Source organism: Gasterosteus aculeatus, chromosome 12, assembly GCF_964276395.1.
Source record: "Gasterosteus aculeatus chromosome 12, fGasAcu3.hap1.1, whole genome shotgun sequence".
Classification (NCBI taxonomy): domain Eukaryota; kingdom Metazoa; phylum Chordata; class Actinopteri; order Perciformes; family Gasterosteidae; genus Gasterosteus; species Gasterosteus aculeatus.
In genome coordinates this window covers 7,552,275-7,570,299 of record NC_135700.1, presented here as the reverse complement: position 1 = coordinate 7,570,299, position 18,025 = coordinate 7,552,275, and the positions used below count along the sequence as shown (strand labels likewise).

Genomic DNA, 18,025 nt, shown 5'->3' with positions numbered 1-18,025 from the left:
TGGTGCTTTGAACTATGTGCTGTTGAAACAAGAGAAGCAGTCACGTCAGACTGGTTTGACGGGATCTCTAAGGCCCACACACACACACACACACACACACACACACACACACACACACACACACACACACACACACACACACACACACACAAAGAACGAAACAGGAAGAAACACAGTGTTTCAGTAATTCAAGCACGTTACATTTTTTTTAAATCTAGAATGAATGATTTAATGTTATGTGTTTGGTTCTGCTCTGGGGTGATGGAGCCTCTAGCACCGTTCAGTGGATGTGGCTGGAAAGTATCCAACATAATGATAAGCTTCGAGGCCCCCAACCTTGAATTGAACCTCGCACTCTAGAATTGAAACTAAAATGAAGAAGAAAAAAACATACAAATTTATGGGTAGAATAGGGAAGTAAAAATGTATTTCTATGTATTTGTATGTAGGATCTTTTAACATTTTTGGATATATGCTGATTTCTTTCCTGGCAAGAAGTAAGATGAGAAGATGAATAACTTGAATCTGTCTGTAACATAACGCGACAGGCAGCAGCTTGTCAGTTTAGGTTAGACACAAAGACTGGAAACAAATAGCCTGTTTGTGTCCAAGAGTAACCCACACATATCTAGTATATTTCTTGTTTTCCTATTCATACAAAAAAAAACAAATTACATCCACCATGAACGACGTCATACACGTGCATCCCTCAAAAATCACACGCAGAGACAGAAGACACGTGTGTTGTTTGTTGTTTTTCTGTTTCCATGGAAATGCTTCTAACATCATCTAGGTTTAGTCATCTCATAAGTGAGCATTTATCATATGAAAACTAATGCTAAAACAGCAACAGTTACTGAACCTAATTCTGTGAAAACCCTTTGAAGAAGGCACAGACATGGATGTAAATAATAAAAATATCATTCGCACTGGGGCGGCAAGGTGGCGTGGTGGTTAGCACTGTTGCCTCACAGCAAGAAGGTCCTGGGTTCGATTCCGCCCAGTGTGTGGAGTCTGCATGTTCTCCCCGTGTCTGCGTGGGTTCTCTCCGGGTTCTCCGGCTTCTTCCCACAGTCCAAAGACATGCTCTGGGGATCAGCTTAATTGGGGACTTTAAATTGCCCGTAGATGTGTGAATGTGAGTGTGAATGGTTGTATGTCTCTGTGTAGCCCTGCGATTGGCTGGCAACCAATCCAGGGTTGGCTGGGATGGACTCCAGCCCCCCCGCGACGCTGTGTGCAGGATAAGCGGTTTGACAATGGATGGATGGATTATAGAAAATAGCCTCTTCTGATCTGAAAAGATGAATTTGTTGATGTCATTATTGTAATTATAATCCAAAAGTAAAAGAGGTCTTGATCAAAATCAAATAAAACCATTAGGAGAAGATAAGGAACGTTTGACAGAGTTGGTGTTGTCGATACTTTGATGATTCTGTGTTGGTGTTGGAAGAGTTCATTTAAGGCCACAAATCAGCAAGATATTAACATGTCCATCTTTAAAATTAATTTCTTTTGTCATTTTTCTCTTCACATTCTTCATCATTCTTCATCTTCACACTCTTCACAGAGGTTTGTGTGGCATTTAGAGACATACCACATTACAGGCCGGGGCAAATAATTCAGCTGTCTAACACTCAATATGTACGGGACATTTTGTGCTTCAACAATGACCTTTTCCTCGTGTCAATAATCTATTGTATCTTCACAGAGGCAGAAGGAGAATAATCAAAAGATGATTGATGTTTTTTCCACCCACATGCACAGGTGTATGCACATCCCCACACATAAACACAAGGAGAGGAGATAACGCCAGGTTCCTTGTTCTCTCCTCCCCTCATTCTCCTTCTCCTCTGCAAAACACTAGAACCCTTTTCTTGTGCTCCTGGCAGTCTAATTTCTCCTCCGCATGGATCCAGACGCCACGCCACCTTTTTTTTTGTACCCCAGAGATTAACAGGGATTAGAGAAATTCTCTCTCTCTGTTCCTCATCGCACCCTGCTGGATTCCTGCCCGTCCTTGTTCCTCTTTTCAAATCTGTGCTGTTTGTGCTGAAGAGGGCTTGTGTTTCAGTATCACCTGTTAGGGTTCATTCACAGATCGCTTCTCTGCTTGAGTGCCTGCTGATGGCCTGTCAATACACAACCATCCCTGTGAAGTCCCATTATCCCGAGGTTTCACACAAAGTGTCAACAGTAACCCGCTGCGTAATTGCAGGATGTGAAGACAACAGCAGATCAGCTTTACTCAACCAGTCAGTCTGTGAAAACGCCACGTCCCACAGTGCTCACGCGTGCTTGCGCTCTGGTTCATATAATGATTTTAGGACTAAATGGATCCTGCAATCGGCCCAAACCTTTGGTAATGTCAATATCGGTTGGTCGGTCCACCAATCTTAGCTTTTCTTCTAGTGTCGACAGGTCAAAGTTTTCTTTAATCCATTGACATTTTCAACATGCATTGGCAAGGTGTTTTGTACGGGCATCCATGGTTCCAAGAGAATGAAGCCTACTTCATTGTCTTTATATTGGATATCGCAGATTCAAGTTCCCCTTCGGAATGAACTTTAAAAACCTTGGGGATGTTTTTTACTGGTCATCTGTTGCCATCTTCTGGTCAAAATTGAACAAACCAAAGCAACTTTCCTCCGCCTCAGCTAAACTTGATGTTAGATGGTGACTAACAAATGTCATAATGCTTATATGAATAACAAAGGTAAATGGTAAAAAAAAAAGTATTAGCAGCTCAGAACTCAGCAGTCCATCTGCTCGATTGATTTTGGATTTGTCCTGCAGTCTTACGACACACATTGAGGGAAATGCTGAACCAGTGTTTAGTCTAGTTATTTTCAGTTGAGAACATATTCATCCGTTCTGGGGATTATTGGTAATGGTGGATTACAATAACAAAGACATTTTGGTGAAAAAGGCACACAAAGAGAATATGAAGAAGCTATACAAAATGATGGCAAGGTAAACAACTAACTCTGGATGATTCAGTAATTTCCTAAAAACTTGTTGTAAGAATAATAATGACAATTCAATCAACAATTCCCTCGTTCGCTCAAACTTTCCCCTGTATTTTGAGGACGTGCGAATCCTGGAAGGTCAAAGAGAGACTCATAGCAGACTAATAATGAAAAACACAAGAAAAGGCATTGTCTGCTATTTTGTTTCAGAAGATGCTCATCAACCATCTCTGTCTTTACATTTCAGGGTAAATTATATGCTGCTATAGATTGTAAGGCTTTGATCATTGATGACCGTCTCTGTAGTTATTTGTCTTATTTGTCCAATACACCACCCAAATTCCTAAATGTTCCTGATTAATGGAGACACTTGCGGTTTTAGATGCCTCATAGCCATGCCAAGATTTACCATTGCACCACATCCAGCTATTGACAAAACGGCACTTGTTCTTAAATCAAATAAGCATATGGATCGTTCTTGCATGTTGTGCGGCTGAGCACAGCAGGGACACAACACTCTGAAGCAGGACACAGAATGGTGATCCCAGCACTGGCGCCTTCTCTCGGAAACCCGCCGGCGTCGCGCAGCGTCACAGCTCTCCACGGCGCGGACGATGTGGTTCACCGGCGTGGTCGTCGCTTCGGTCTACGGCGTCATCGGCGTTCTGGGACTGATCGGCAACATCACGCTCATCAAGACGTTCTGCTCCACCAAATCCATCCGCAACGTGCCCAACCTGTTCATGTCCAGCCTCGCCCTCGGGGACGTGCTGCTGCTGGTGACCTGCGCGCCGGTGGATGCCAGCCGCTACCTGTCAGAGGAGTGGCTGTTCGGCAGGGTGGGCTGTAAAGTCATCCCCTTCATTCAGCTCACCTCGGTTGGCGTGTCCGTGTTCACCCTCACCGCCCTCTCCGCTGACAGGTACGGCTGCGGGTTTCCTTCTTTACGCATATTCACTTTAAAACGGTATGTGTGGCGTTCTGAATGGTCGCAGACGCCCCGTTGCGTCTCACGCTGTGAAGATAGTCACGTTTAATACGACAATGCGGATGTTTTAATATCGCGAGGGAAAACAAATATTTAACTGCGTATTGATCAGGGGAGGATCGCTTGTGTTAAAGGCTTTACTGACACGTGCGCGCATGAGGCAAGAGATTCGTGGTGTCGATTTCTAATTTCAAAAGTTTGTTGTTAAATTACACAAATACAACTTTTCCATTTTTTAGTAGATATAAATGTGTTTTAAAAACTTGAACGCTTCCAGAACGCACTTGCTTTAATATCAATATTCCTGTTCCTTGTTCTTCCCGGTCTTATAGGTCACTTTTTTCTTCTTCTTTTGATCAAAGTTGCTGGAGGCCGCAACGCCTCACATACAGACAGGCCTTCCTGCTGTTACAATAAAATAACTGTGCCGTTTAGTTCAAATTAATTATTGCTGGAGTCTCAAAATAAATTGGAATCGTAGCCAATATCAGCTGCCCTGCTGGTCGAAGACATAAACCTTCACGCTTCACGTTATGAAATAATAAAAGGAGGCCCAGCAGAAATATAAAGCTCTTCACGGTTACACTACTCGCTTGGCCAAGCTTCTTAGTGTATTATTGGTAATCAATAAATCCTGTTAATACATGGACAGGAATATACCCAACGAGGCTGTTGACCGGTCCTCACTAACATGTCACAGGCTGTGTATCATCTAGGTCGCAGTCAACCTGGTCTTGTTCCTCCACATGGGCTGAACCGAGTGGCCCCGGAAATGAGGGTCCTGGGCTACAGGGGGACTTCCTGCCTACCGGCTCCCGTTGCCTGTAGTAACTTGCTGTGCTTCCTGAAAAACGTATTTGAATAAAGTTGAATGTATCGACATCTGTTTCACATTCGGAGCAGGATGTATTTCGCACTGAAGGAAGAACATTTTCTGGTCATTTTAAATTAAATTCCAACGCCCTGTACTTTTAGCTAAAATCAATATAAGGAAGGAAAAGGGTCAAATCAACCAATACAGTTAACAAAACCAATATATATACGAATAATTTAACCGTAACTTTAAGATATTACAAAATATGTCCATGTAACTAAAGGTCCCCGCTTCGTTCTCCCTCAGCTTAAGCTGCTTCCTCCTGATTCCCTCAACCACACAAAACAAAATTTGTTGAATTCTGTAATATTGTGGATATGTGGATATCGTCTTGGTTTGGTCTCTATAACCTCAGAACTTGCCTGAGAATCATCACTTTTTAAAGTTTCAGCATTAGCATCCCGTGATGTGCTTTTAACTGATTTACCCAAATTTGAACAAATAAAGTACTTTTTAAATGTGTTTGAAGTTGTAATTTACATCTTACTACAAACCACTTTTCCTTTGCATCTCCCAAAGCACATTAGGTTATGATTATCACAGACCCCAATACGTGTAGGACTCCACAAATCTCGCACTATTACAGTTGCCTGATCATCTGTTTGCTCACTCTGCATAATCAAAACACGTAGGCTCCAATCTTCTGCCAGAACATTTTAAAAGTTGTCATCGCCGTGTTGTGCAATTCAGTTCTTGGAGATGTGTCGAAATCCGAGCTGCTCCGATCATATGCAATCAGTGCCATGTTTTTCGAGGTAAGGGTTTCATTTGAGCACAGGTCTCACACATTACCCTTAAATCAAGTACCGTCCTCAAAATTGTGTTTTTACTCAGTGAAACAAGATCTACTGAAAATATGTTATAAGGCTTTTATTCATTGCTCCTCCTTTTTCATATGGCCTCCTCAACTTGAAAAAGGTTAATGCTTTTTATTGCTAAAAGAATTTAGCAATATATTGTTATTCTGATTCGCCTTCCACAGCCTGAACCTTTTTGTGTCACTGCTCTGCGTTGTATCACGTTGTGTTAACTTACAGCACGTGTGTGACAGGTACAGGGCCATCGTGAAGCCCCTGGACATCAAGGCATCGAGCAGCACCACCATCATCGTCCTACGGGCGGCTCTCATCTGGCTCCTCTCCCTGGTCCTGGCTATCCCCGAGGCCGTCTTCTCTGACCTCCACACCTTCGTCACCTCCACCAATGAGAGCTTCGTCACCTGCGCCCCCTATCCGCATGCGGGGGAACTGCACCCCAAGATCCACTCCATGGCCTCCTTCCTCATTTTCTACGTCATTCCCCTGCTGATCATATCCGTGTACTACACCTTCATCGCCCGCAGCCTGATGAAGAGCGCCTCAAACCTGCCGGTGGAGGGGAACTTACACGCCAGACGACAGGCCAGTGTTCAAACAACCGTCCCCAGTGGCGTAGCCCAACCTTTAATATACACAGGTCATCAGTAAAAAAAAAAAAGTACAATTACTGATTTACTGAAATCTATCTATGTGTCTGATTGGTTGGCATGCTTTCATGCAATTAGCAAAGGTTAAATTACCAATGGCATAATCTCAGTGATCTTAATGGAAGCTAGAACCCTTGTCATCAGAAGGGATGATAAAGTAACACTGTGTATTATTAGAAGTGTATGTCATCAGTCTAGCATCACATGCACATGGCTACTCTTTCATCCATTAAAACTAATTTTACACTTTTATTTACAAGGTAACTACTGACAAACCTTATGAATAATATTGAAAAAGCATAAATCCTTCCTGCAGTGTATTAGTTCGGTGTTACCTATATCAATAAGGTTCATGCAGCAGCTGAATGACACGTAATTAGCCTGGCTGCTAGATGACCTTGATCGAATTGATTGCATTGCGACGCATTTTAGATTTGAGAGATTTGCACACCTAATCAAACATAAAAAAGACTACTGAAATAGCCAGCTCCGAAATAACAGCTAGAAACCGGTGCTCTCCAATACATCGGAGTGCAGAGTTGAGTTCCTCTGTAATCTCTAATAAATCGGAGTGCAGCCAACAGAAATCCAAGCGCAAGCAGGGTCTATTTGAGTTGAAGGGCAGTGAAGGAGAGCATTATAAAATCTGAAGTGAAACAAATGAGTCATGCTCTTCATTCAAAAGAAAAATAGAAATATTTATAGTAACAATGAAAAATGTAATGCATAAATGTGATGGCAAGAAAATGTGTACATAAACAGAAGGTCTGCACTTAAGCAACATTGTGAGGTACTTATACTTTAGTCGATTTTTTAGAATAGGCTATACATTTACTAAATATGGTACAGATTAAGCAACCCAAGGCTAAAAATGCAGTGCAATGCATCAGAAATGATAATAAGAATTGATGAAGAACATTGTATTCTTTTTGTATGAACTAAGTTCTTCACACTGAGTACTTTGATACATACAGTATGTACATTTATGCCTGTGACACTTAAGTTGAATTTTGAATGCAGGACATTTTATGTTTTTCAACTTTACATTTTACTTTAAGTAAAATATCCAAATACTTGCTCCCCCAGTAGTGGAAATGCATGTAACAAATTCAAACGATAATGTCTATTACTCAATGCCAGCATTACTCTTTAGTTTTGACGGGTTTTTTTTCTGCGCTCAACAGGTTGAATCAAGGAAGCGCTTAGCCAAGACAGTGCTGGTGTTTGTTGGTCTCTTTGCAGTGTGCTGGCTGCCCTGTCACGTCATCTACTTGTACCGCTCCTACCACTACTCCCAGGTCGGTTGAACAAAAACAATATGTTATTATTTGTTTATTTAAAAAAAGATTGTATTTGTGTATTTATTATTATTTATATCCATCGGGAGTTTTAGGAAAATCCATTTAAGTTCCACAATAGTTTAACTGCCTAAAAAAATAACTAAATATAATGTATTAACCACGCACTAATTTGAACGTATAATATCTAAGCTCCTAAAACTAGAAGTCTCAATGATACTGAGAGAAGAACAGGCCATACCAACTTATTCAGACAAATATCATCACTTAAATCCAACGTACGTACACACTTCCATCATTCAAGCCATTTACTCCCCCGACCAGGTGGACACTTCCCTGGTTCACTTTGTGTGCAGCATCGTCGCTCGTATCCTGGCCTTCACCAACTCCTGCCTCAACCCGTTTGCCCTTTATCTCCTGAGTGACACCTTCCAGAAGCAGTTCAACCGGCAGCTGTGCTGCTGCTGCCACATGATGCTGAGACGCTCCTCGCAGAGCCACACTCACTGTAACACACACGGGACGTCGGTACGCAGCACCCATCACTCCATGGGGAGCCTCAGCATGATCAATGGCAGGCGGGTCTATCAGGAGGATTGCGTGTAAATTGTGTTTCTGTGTTTCTGCCTCTTTGCTTTTGAGTCAGTGACTGCATTACTGTTGTTAATGTCAGTTTAAGAACCATGCATGAAGATATATAGTTGAGTAGTTGGGGTACTCCGGTGTTTAAATATTGCACTTCTGTAAAGTTCAGGGCCTTGAAGGAGCCATTGTCTTTGTTAAAAGAATGGTGGTTGAAGCATGTGTCCAGAAATTGTATTAAAACGTGTATGAAAAATTAGTTTACCTGCCTTAAGTTATTATGTTGACAGGCACTGTGCTTAAAGTGGAGAAGGTTTAACGTTTTTGTACCACACGGCTGTCATAAGGATAAAAGGATAAAGGTTAATTACCAGTCATTTATGATTTAGACCACTGAGGTTTTCTTGAACAAGGACTAAAAACTTTCTCATCAACTCACTGCTGAGCATCCAGACGTTGCTATGACAAAAGAGTCAAAAGCCATGCGAGTAGCTAGGAGACAGGGTTGACCTTTCCCGTAACGCAACATGGCAGAATCTCTGGGCTACACCCCGTGCACCTGGGAAATACGATATCTTTAGATGCGATCACCACACAAGTTATGAACGCCAAAGCTGAGATAAAAGATATTAGCTGGGGCATTTTCTTTGACTCAGTAAAGTTCCTCCAGAACCACAGAAGACATAAATGACTATTTTTCACAAGCGGAGTTTAACTTGAGTAATATTTGTGCAGCGTCCCTTTAAAGGACTTTCTACCCAGAAGTCAGAGAATATATTTTACTTTCCTGTCATCAACGTGCAGCTGTCAGTGCAAACTGTTTGCAAACTGTTAGTGCAAAGTAACGATTACTTGCAAACTTACCAATTTATAATGAAAGCGAACTGCTATGTTTCCGGTTCAAAGCTGTTGGTCGGTACAACGTTAGGGACTGTAACCGACGTAGCTGCTATATTTATGTAAAGAATACAAAATGTTGCTGCTGCATGATTTAAAAGTCGGTGTGCTCTTAAATGTGATATTGGTCTACATTGGCATGTATAATTGTGAAGCTTGATGTGTTATATTCTGGCTGCACTGTGCTGCAGTATGTATGTGATATCTTTGAAATAAATGCTGTGAGGATACTTGTGACATTCTCAGTGTACCTTTAGAAATGTATCTTAAATGTTAGCCGTCCTCTGCTTACAGAATGTGGATTTTAGCAGTGACTCGGGTGTAAAGAGAGCGAAAAATGTAAACGCATGTGTTAGAAATCTCATTTGTCACTTGGTATTGGATTACGCAATATGGTTTTATATTCTTTGTAGTCGAGTGTTCGCACAATTTGCATGCAGTCCTCAAGGAAATTAAATTGACAGACCTTGTTTACTTCAAAAAATGTTGCACCTCTTTCACATGGAATCAATAAACATTGTGTTCAAATGAGTGCATTATATCTCTTTATCGTTGTATATTGCATATTGCATAAAGGTGGATAGCTGTGTGTGTCTTTGCACTTTGGTTATGCTGAGCGTTCGTCCTGTTGATTGTGTATACAACACATTCTTCCTGCAGCACGGTGTTCACTGGACATGATTATTCTGCCTTGCAGCATGCTAGATTTACAGTCGCCTTGTCACACCGCAATGTCCTAATTTGGTTGTTCACAGAGGGAGAGGATCATGCTCAGGTGGTGATGAGGGTGTACAATTCAGTCGGAGTAGCGTTTGTTTAATTGTGGTGCTGCGCCAAATTTCTGTCCTGCATGGTCTCAACCATCTACTCAACATGTCATCTTTCTAGTCAGGCTCATTCTGCGGTAGGTCTGGAACGTAAACAAGGATTAGTTGCCATACTTCTAAATGAAGGAATGAAATAAAATAAGATCAATAAAAGCCCACAGGTACATGTGGTTTGAGATCCCACTCAAGAAGTCAGACAAGATTCCTGCAGAGTTCACTTGATCTTTAGAATCTCCTTCATCTGTGAATATAATCATGGATGTTTGTAATGTTGTTTGTAAAAAGTCTCGAGTCATTACACTACCTGTACACGGTACACATACATCATACCTCACAGTGAAGATCAAACATCCAAGTGAAAGAAAGCAATTTCATAACATCTGGTATAAGCAATAACAAAAGAAACTAAAATAGACTCCAGCCCCCCCATGACCCTGTGTGCAGATAAGCAGTTTGCAGATGGATGGATTTTATATATACATATATTTTTTTTGTTTGGTGATGTCATTATGTTAAATATTGTTTCTCACATGGACAGTTCTTCATAACTGTAACATGCTACATATAATTGTGCGTTCTTTTTTTGCATGCACATATATGCAAACACTCCCCTTGGGGTTCACCCCTACCTTTTTTTAATCCTAGAAACGCCCCTGTCCAAATCCCAACACAATATTTAATTTATAACCTTAAATTAATTTCATGATGTTTATTCATGTAACCTATCTCAAGAGTATCCCAATATTGAAAAATAACTATGATAAAAAAAGCATTTATCCCAGTTACTGTTTGTTTCAATCTTGTGCACATGTGCACATGTTTTGTGTGGATACTTTCCTGAGTGAACCAATATTTTGCCTCAGCCACACATTTGAGTTTATTTTATACTTTGCTATATATTTTCTCTCCCTGTGAACACAGCAAGGGGGGATTCGCAAAAGGTGTTAAGTTGGATATCCATGAGAAGCGTCGCATCCTTCGATGTAGATCTAAGGGAGCGTCCCTGAAAATAAAAACCTCACTCCCCGGTTGGTCTAAAGGTCAGTGTCGTTTCACTTGGCGGCGTATTGATCCAAGTTCACCCGACGTATTCTCACAAGAAGCGACCAAAGGCAAAGTGCCTGAGCCGTTAGGACTGAAATGTCAACGTGTTTTTTCCACTGTTGATGTCAATGTCGCCTCATGGGAAATTCATGCATAATTCATTTTATTTTAATTGGTGACACGAGTGCATCTTCACAATAACTCGGTTTGTCTCGTTTAAACACGGGCAATAAAGTGACCAGTCACATCTTTACAATTGCCTTTGAATTTTGCCTGCAGTTAACGAACACATTGGTGCATACATGTATTGATCTAACAACCTTTACTTCTAGTGCAGCAGGACGACGCTGACGTAAATGCAGTGCAGGGGTCACAGGCAGAGTCTGTTGGTAACAGCTTTTAATAAAACAGTGAAACAAATACAGATAATCGAGCTCATTTCCAGGGCGCATTCACCAGACTAACCGTTATCCGACTTCCCGGGATTTACTTCTCCATCCTGGAGGTCTAAGGGCGCACCCACACTGCTCCTCTCCCAACATGTCTCTCCCATGATGTCTTCCCTGCTTGTCCTTTTGTCCCCACTCCTTGATGAGGAGGTGAGGTCCAGGTGTGTCTCCTGGCACACCTGGACCTCACCTCCCCTGAAGGAGTGTGTGGAAGCCTTGTGGCTGGATTGTATATTCCCTCCACTCTTCTGCCCTTCAGTCGCTTAAGCAGTTCATCACATTTTGAAGATTCAACCACACTCCCATGTAATGTAACTTTGGAGCAAGAAATAATGAGAATAAAAGCTATAAGTGATTTGGATTGTATGTATTCATGTGTTCATTTTGTTCATGTTGTATGTGTGATGAAACTATTATGTGGTTTAAGGAAATGTTAAGAAAGACTATAATTTCCGAGATTAGATGGTTGCATTAAGTCTGAAGGCTTTGAAAAATACGGAGCGAAACATGTGTTTTTTTCTAGTCTGTGTTCAATGAGTAATTATTGCGACTAATGGGCTCATCGGTGCTGGTTGATGGAGATGTGGGGTGTTTGCTTCTACGGCCTATTTACATAATTGATCCATTAATGTGAAGAACTTTATCCCCAAAAAGCATATAGCATTTTCGCATCAGCCATCCTGCTCCATTTGGTTCTTATTACAGGAGATTTTCATGCAATTTGAGGTCTTGTAATTGTAAGTCACAAGTTCCAGACATCAAGCAGAGATCAGGCCGTCACCGTGGAGGCTTTACGAATGAATGTTAAAGACAAACCAGACAAACCATTGTGGCCCAATTCAGAATTGGTTTTATCTATTGCACAAGTTTTCCGGACTAAATGAAACACGTATATATGGGTGAGCTTTAGAGCAGCTGGCATGGGTGGAATTTGTAATCTTTGACAGAGAAAGACTATCCCAATTTATGCTTTTTATGCTAAGCTAAACTAAATTAATTCTGGGTGTAGCGTTATACCGACAAATATCTCAGCAAGAAAGTGAACACCTTTGCATTCGTCAAACTTCGCCTTTCTTTTGATGCTTTTCTTTTTTGGAATGTCATATAGTAATGAAATGTTCCAGTTTTACACTGAAGCGTTACACAACGCAAAATAGGCCTACAAGATTTCATGGGCGCAAACTAAGACCAGCTATAGGCCCGTAGCATTTAGTTGCACATCAACTAGCTGCCACAGAATCCATAGGTTCTCACTGATGCACACTGATTGATCACATGGTAAAAAAATAAACATTGGGGCAATGCTATTTTATTAAACTATACATTTGCATTGCGCACCATTTGCTCCACCAATGGGAGTAGCCAAAAAGACATTTCATTTTCACATTTTTTCCCCCCAGAAGCAGGTTTCAAACCCCAGAGAATCTTGTTTTTAATTTCCCCAATAACTTCATCATTCATCATAAGTATTGCCTTGGTAAAGGTAACCTATATAGACTTCACAAATAATATTCTCCTGAATACTACAGCAACCTTTACTCTGAGACACACTCAGTAAAACATTACTTTTCTTTGTTTACTATTAGACTCTTTTGCAGGTATTTTTTAACATTTTGCTGTTGAAACTCTTTCAGGCGCACAGGGATTGTAAGTGAAAGGCGTCCTTCACATGTTCTGAATTCCTTGGGACCTCTGAATGAGCTGCAACCCAAGGACACTGTAACTGTTGTTTTTAAGGCCTGCCACTTTTATTTTTGGCCGCATTGTTTTGCTGAGAAACGCAAAAGAAGGGTCTCTACCAGGGAAGTACTTGTGTCCTATTACAGGGGTTAAATACTTGTTTCATCAAAAGGATTTAGATGATATTAGTCAGACGTGTAGTCATCGTCTATGCCGCTTATCCTTAGAGGGTCTCTGGGCTGGTGCTTAGAGACTGAAGACCATTCACTCTCACACCCACACCCCTACGTGCAATGTAGTCACCCATTAGCCTCACACCCAGAGCAGCTGGACTGTGGGAGGAAGCCGTGGTACCCGGAGAGAACCCACATAGACCCGGGAGGAACGCGCTAACTCCACACAGATGTTTAGAACCAAGGACCCACTTGCCGCGAGGCGCCATGCTAAACGCCACACTGCTGTGTCGCCCCTACATGATATTAGGTCTGTGTAATTCTTCAAAAATTCAACAATTTATAGAATTTATAGAAATAATTGTTTAATGTAAACTACATATTCAGTACACAAAGAACAAATGTACAAATCATTAACTTTACATGTGGATTAAAACGTAAGGTAAGCATGTTAAAAAAAATTAATTAACATGGTCTTGAGTTAATATCATCAAAATTAGTTAAAGAGGTTGCCATAAATAGAACTGTAAATAAATTAAAAGCCTTTTCTCTCTGCTTCCCAACATCCTTGGCGAGTAGGTTGTCGTAATGTATTCCCCCAGTGGACTTCTAATCGGCCGATTTGCATCTGTGAATAAAAGAGGGATGATTTAGTAGCATGAAATGAGCTTGACTAGAGCATATGAAGCACGGGGAACCTTTCAATCCCGCGGATAGCCACAGTGGGCGGCTTGAATATGAGCAAGGTGCCATTTTAGCGGAAACTACACCCGTGCTTTTAGCTGATGTCTGGATGTGCAGCTTTAAGACAGACACCAGGTGGCAACAACCACCAACTATCCATCGTCGTCTCATCAATACAAGTGTACCGATGCCCCACAGAGCACTGTGCGCACAATGCATTCGCCCTTTGTTTGCCTACATAGCATGAACCCGTTCAGTCACATGAGGTCTGATCGATAGTTGCATCATTTTCTATGGAGCTACATTTCAATGGTGATATTGCATGAAAAGATCTTTTACAAAGGCAAATGCTTTGGGGATAGGGCTGAGGGTTACGTGCTTCTCTCTGGCCTACCTGCAGGAGGCTTGATGGAAGAGTTGTTGCCTGTGGGCACAGATGGAGGAGTTGAGTCGACAGCGTTGGATCGGTCTTGGCTGCAGGGTCGGTGCAGGTGGAGGGAGACAGTCACAGTGCTCGGTGTCTATCTCACAGTCGGGCATCCATGTGCTCAGCGGGAACTCTAAACGGGAGGTAATATTGTTATATTTAAGTCACACAATAAATGTGATAAGAAATAATGGTTTATCTTATTAGCTAAATAGCCGTAGCATAACGTACCCTCCATCTGTTTGGAGAGTCTTTGCTGTAAAACCCATCCATTCACCAACCTCCATGCTATGCAGAATTTGTGTGTCATATGAGAAGAAACTGAACATGCTCACAAAGAAACTAGGAAAAGGTTTTCACAATTATGGTCTAGTCCATTCAATTCAACATTTTTTGAGATACAGACGCACACACACCTGGTGAACTGGAAGGGAAAGGATTGCATCTGTCTGCTGAACAATCCCAAATCAAACCACTGGCACAAAGTCTCCAGGAGTCCCCCGTTTCTGTCAGCTGACCCATCGGCGAGCAGCTGCCAATGAACAGATGGATCATTTTCCAAATTTCTTTGAGAAGTAAGATCGAGTGACGTGTTGGACTCTGCCCCTGTGGTCGACCACTGAGGGCGGAGAAGACAGCGCCTCAGGCTGCTGCACTCTCAGGCGACACCTCCACAGCTTCCAGTTGGGAAAGTCCGCAAGCCTGAGCAGCTCGTCCAGGCTGGAGGCTGATCGCACCTTCCTCTCCCACTGCTTCATCACCTACAATGATCCCAGTCAACAATGCTGTCATTGATAACATTAACATGAAAACTGTTTTTCAGTTGACCTGTTTGTGTCTTTTCTTCTGATCCTCCACAAACACCGCACATTTATTAAACTTGACCGGCAAAAAAAGACAAAAACTGGAATGAGTTAACTTCTTGTTGTGAGCTGTACCCAGTATGCAGTTTGGCGTTACTGATTTATATTTAACATTTAGATTCATATTTTAGGTTTACACGTAACATTTAACATTTACATTTATATTTAACATTTATATTTACATTTGTTAGGGATTTAAGCAAGAAGTGCACCCCTAGTGGTGGAAATTCTAATGTGTAATAATGTTTAGTGTTGTAGTTTGTGTTTTATTAGATATTAGTTATTACATTAGCATGTTAGATGAAGTGAATGCAATATGAATCAAACACAATGTAAACACACCTCAGGAGTTTTTAAATGACCAACACGGGAAAAGGACAGTTAGAATTCTAATCTTTTTTGACAAAAAAGTCGGTAAAGTAAAATGTCAGGATAATAAGGTAGATCCTGTAGCTCAAATAGTTGTTTTGTTCTTACCGCCTGTGTGGTATGAATGTAATATGTGACCATGAGACAATGTATTAGGTGTAAACTTGGTGTTAACATCTAGTGTTCAGAATTCAGAAGTTTTTCTGTTCATTTTATTTCAGTGTTATTTTGAAAGCATATTTCATCAATGGAATTCAACAGTGGAATGTAAAATGTGACATGATTAATATAATTGCATTTTACCACAAATCTATGAAATAAATCCAAATTAAAAATACATATTTGACAGTGGCATGGCAAAAGGTGGTTACATACAGTTGTGGTCCACAGTTTACATACACTTGTAGAGAACATAATGTCATGGCTCATTTGAGTTTCCAGTTATTTTGAGTAAGATTTTTCTCTGATAGTGATTGGAACAGATACTTCTTTGTCACAAAAGCTGGTGACTCTGAGGCCATTAAAATAGGGCTCATTGGATACAAACGCCACAATGGGAAAGTCAAAGGAGCTCAGCATGGATCTGAAAAGTGAAGCATTGACTTGAACAAGTCAGGAAAGTCACTTGGAGCCATTTCAAAGCAGCTGCAGGTCCTAAGAGCAACAGTGCAAACAATTGTTTGTAAGTATAAAGTGAATGGCACTGTTTAGTCACTGCCACGATCAGGAAGAAAACACAAGCTATCACCTGCTGCTGAGAGAAAATTGTTCAGGAGGGTGAAGAGTCAACAGAGAATCACCAAAAAGCAGATCTGCCAAGAATTAGAAGCTGCTCGAACACTGGTGTCAGTGTCCTTAGTCAAGCGTTTTGTTTCCTGATTCCTCCTGAGAGGCTGCCGTGCAAGAAGGAAGCTCTTGCTCCAAAAGCGGCACCTTAAGGCTCGACTGAAGTTTGCTGCTGATCACATGGACAAAGATAAGACCTTCTATAGGAAAGTTCTGTGGTCAGACAAAGCGAAAACAATAGAGCTGTTTGGCCAGAATGCCCAGCAATATGTTTGGAGGAGAAAAGGAGAGTCCTTTAACCCAAAGAGCACCATGGCTACCGTCAAGCACGGTGGTGGTAGTATCATGCTGTGGGGCTGTTTTGCTGCCAATGTAACTGGGGCTTTACAGAGAATAAATGGGATAATGAAAAAGGAGGATTACCTTCAAATTTGGTCGTCGTCGTGGGGGTAGAGCAGGTGTGCTGGGAACCACAAGGTTAGTGGTTTGAGTCCCGGCTGCCCCATGTCCCATGTCGAAGTGTCCCTGAGCAAGACACCTAATTCCTAATTGCTCCCCGGGCAAAATGTAATGTAAGCTTTGGATAAAAGCATCAGCTAAATGACATGTAATAAAATTCTTCGAGATGACCTAAAATCATCAGCCCGAAGGTTTGGTCTTGGGTGCAGTTGGGTGTTCCAACAGTACAATGACCCCCAACACGCATCAAAAGTGGTGATAGAATGGCTAAATTAGGATAGAATTAGGGTTTTAAAAAGGCCTTCCCAATGTCCTGACTTAAATCCCATTGAGAACATGTGGAAAATGATGAAGAAATAAGCCCATGTCAGAAAGCCATCAAATGTAACTGAACTGCACCAATTCTGTCAAGAGCAGTGGTCAAAGATTCAACGAGAAGCTTGTGGATGGCTACAAAAAGCACCTAATTGAAGTGAAAATGGCCAAGGGACATGTAACCAAATTTTAGCACTGCTGTATGTATACTTTTGACCCAGCAGATTTTATCTTTTTCTGTTAACCCATAATAAAGTCATAAAAGAGCCAAACTTCATGAATGTTTTTTGTGACAAAGTATCTGTTCCAATCACTCTCAGAGAAAACCAGAGTTGTAGAAATAACTGGAAACTCAAGAGAGCCATGACATTATGTTCTTTACAAGTGTATGTAAACTTTTGACCACAACTGTATGTTCAAAGTGTGGCTTAATTGTCTTGACAAAATTTAAAGAAAGAGGGAAGTGGGGACTACCAAGCCACACAATCAGAGGAAGTTTCTATATGACAGAACAAAAAAAAACGGAAGACATTAAAAGCTGTCACAATGTTTCTATAACATGAGAGTCTAGAACTCAAACTGAAATAATCCCATAAAGCGCAAAAAACATAAAATGGTATAGCTTTGCTTTTTTTGTCTAAACTTCAAAAAAATATATTCATTTAAAAAAAACCCACAAGGATCACAAATAAAAGATAAGATAAAATACCAACTTATTGCTGAATCAGTAAAATGACTTTCTGGCGTGTGAAATGTTTGCCTAGTTTCTGTTATTTGTATGACTCAAGACCACAAAGATAGAGATCTTTCTCTGGTCACGGTGTACTCTGGAGCGCTTGACTGGTGACCCCTCCCTGTAACTAACGTGGATTCGAT

At 41.2% G+C, this 18,025-nt stretch overlaps 1 protein-coding gene and 1 long non-coding RNA gene across 3 annotated transcripts; one reads left to right on the top strand and one right to left on the bottom strand.

Moving 5' to 3' along the window:
- Positions 1-2,548: 2,548 nt before the first annotated feature.
- LOC120811097 (gastrin-releasing peptide receptor) lies at positions 2,549-9,589 on the top strand. The gene is made up of 4 exons (XM_040166261.2): positions 2,549-3,891; positions 5,883-6,231; positions 7,481-7,594; positions 7,919-9,589. Exons 1-4 carry the CDS (start codon positions 3,584-3,586, stop codon positions 8,198-8,200), a joined length of 1,053 nt encoding a protein of 350 aa, XP_040022195.2. The 5' UTR covers positions 2,549-3,583; the 3' UTR covers positions 8,201-9,589.
- Positions 9,590-13,594: 4,005 nt separating this feature from the next.
- Positions 13,595-14,908, bottom strand: LOC144385291 (uncharacterized). Of its 2 annotated transcripts, none has more exons than XR_013451498.1 (3): positions 14,774-14,908; positions 14,325-14,490; positions 13,595-13,874 (listed from the first exon to the last, which is right to left on the bottom strand). It is a non-coding gene; the product is annotated as an uncharacterized LOC144385291 (long non-coding RNA). The 2 variants fall into 2 exon arrangements; XR_013451499.1 differs by lacking the exon at positions 14,774-14,908 and adding an exon at positions 14,589-14,717.
- Positions 14,909-18,025: the final 3,117 nt, after the last annotated feature.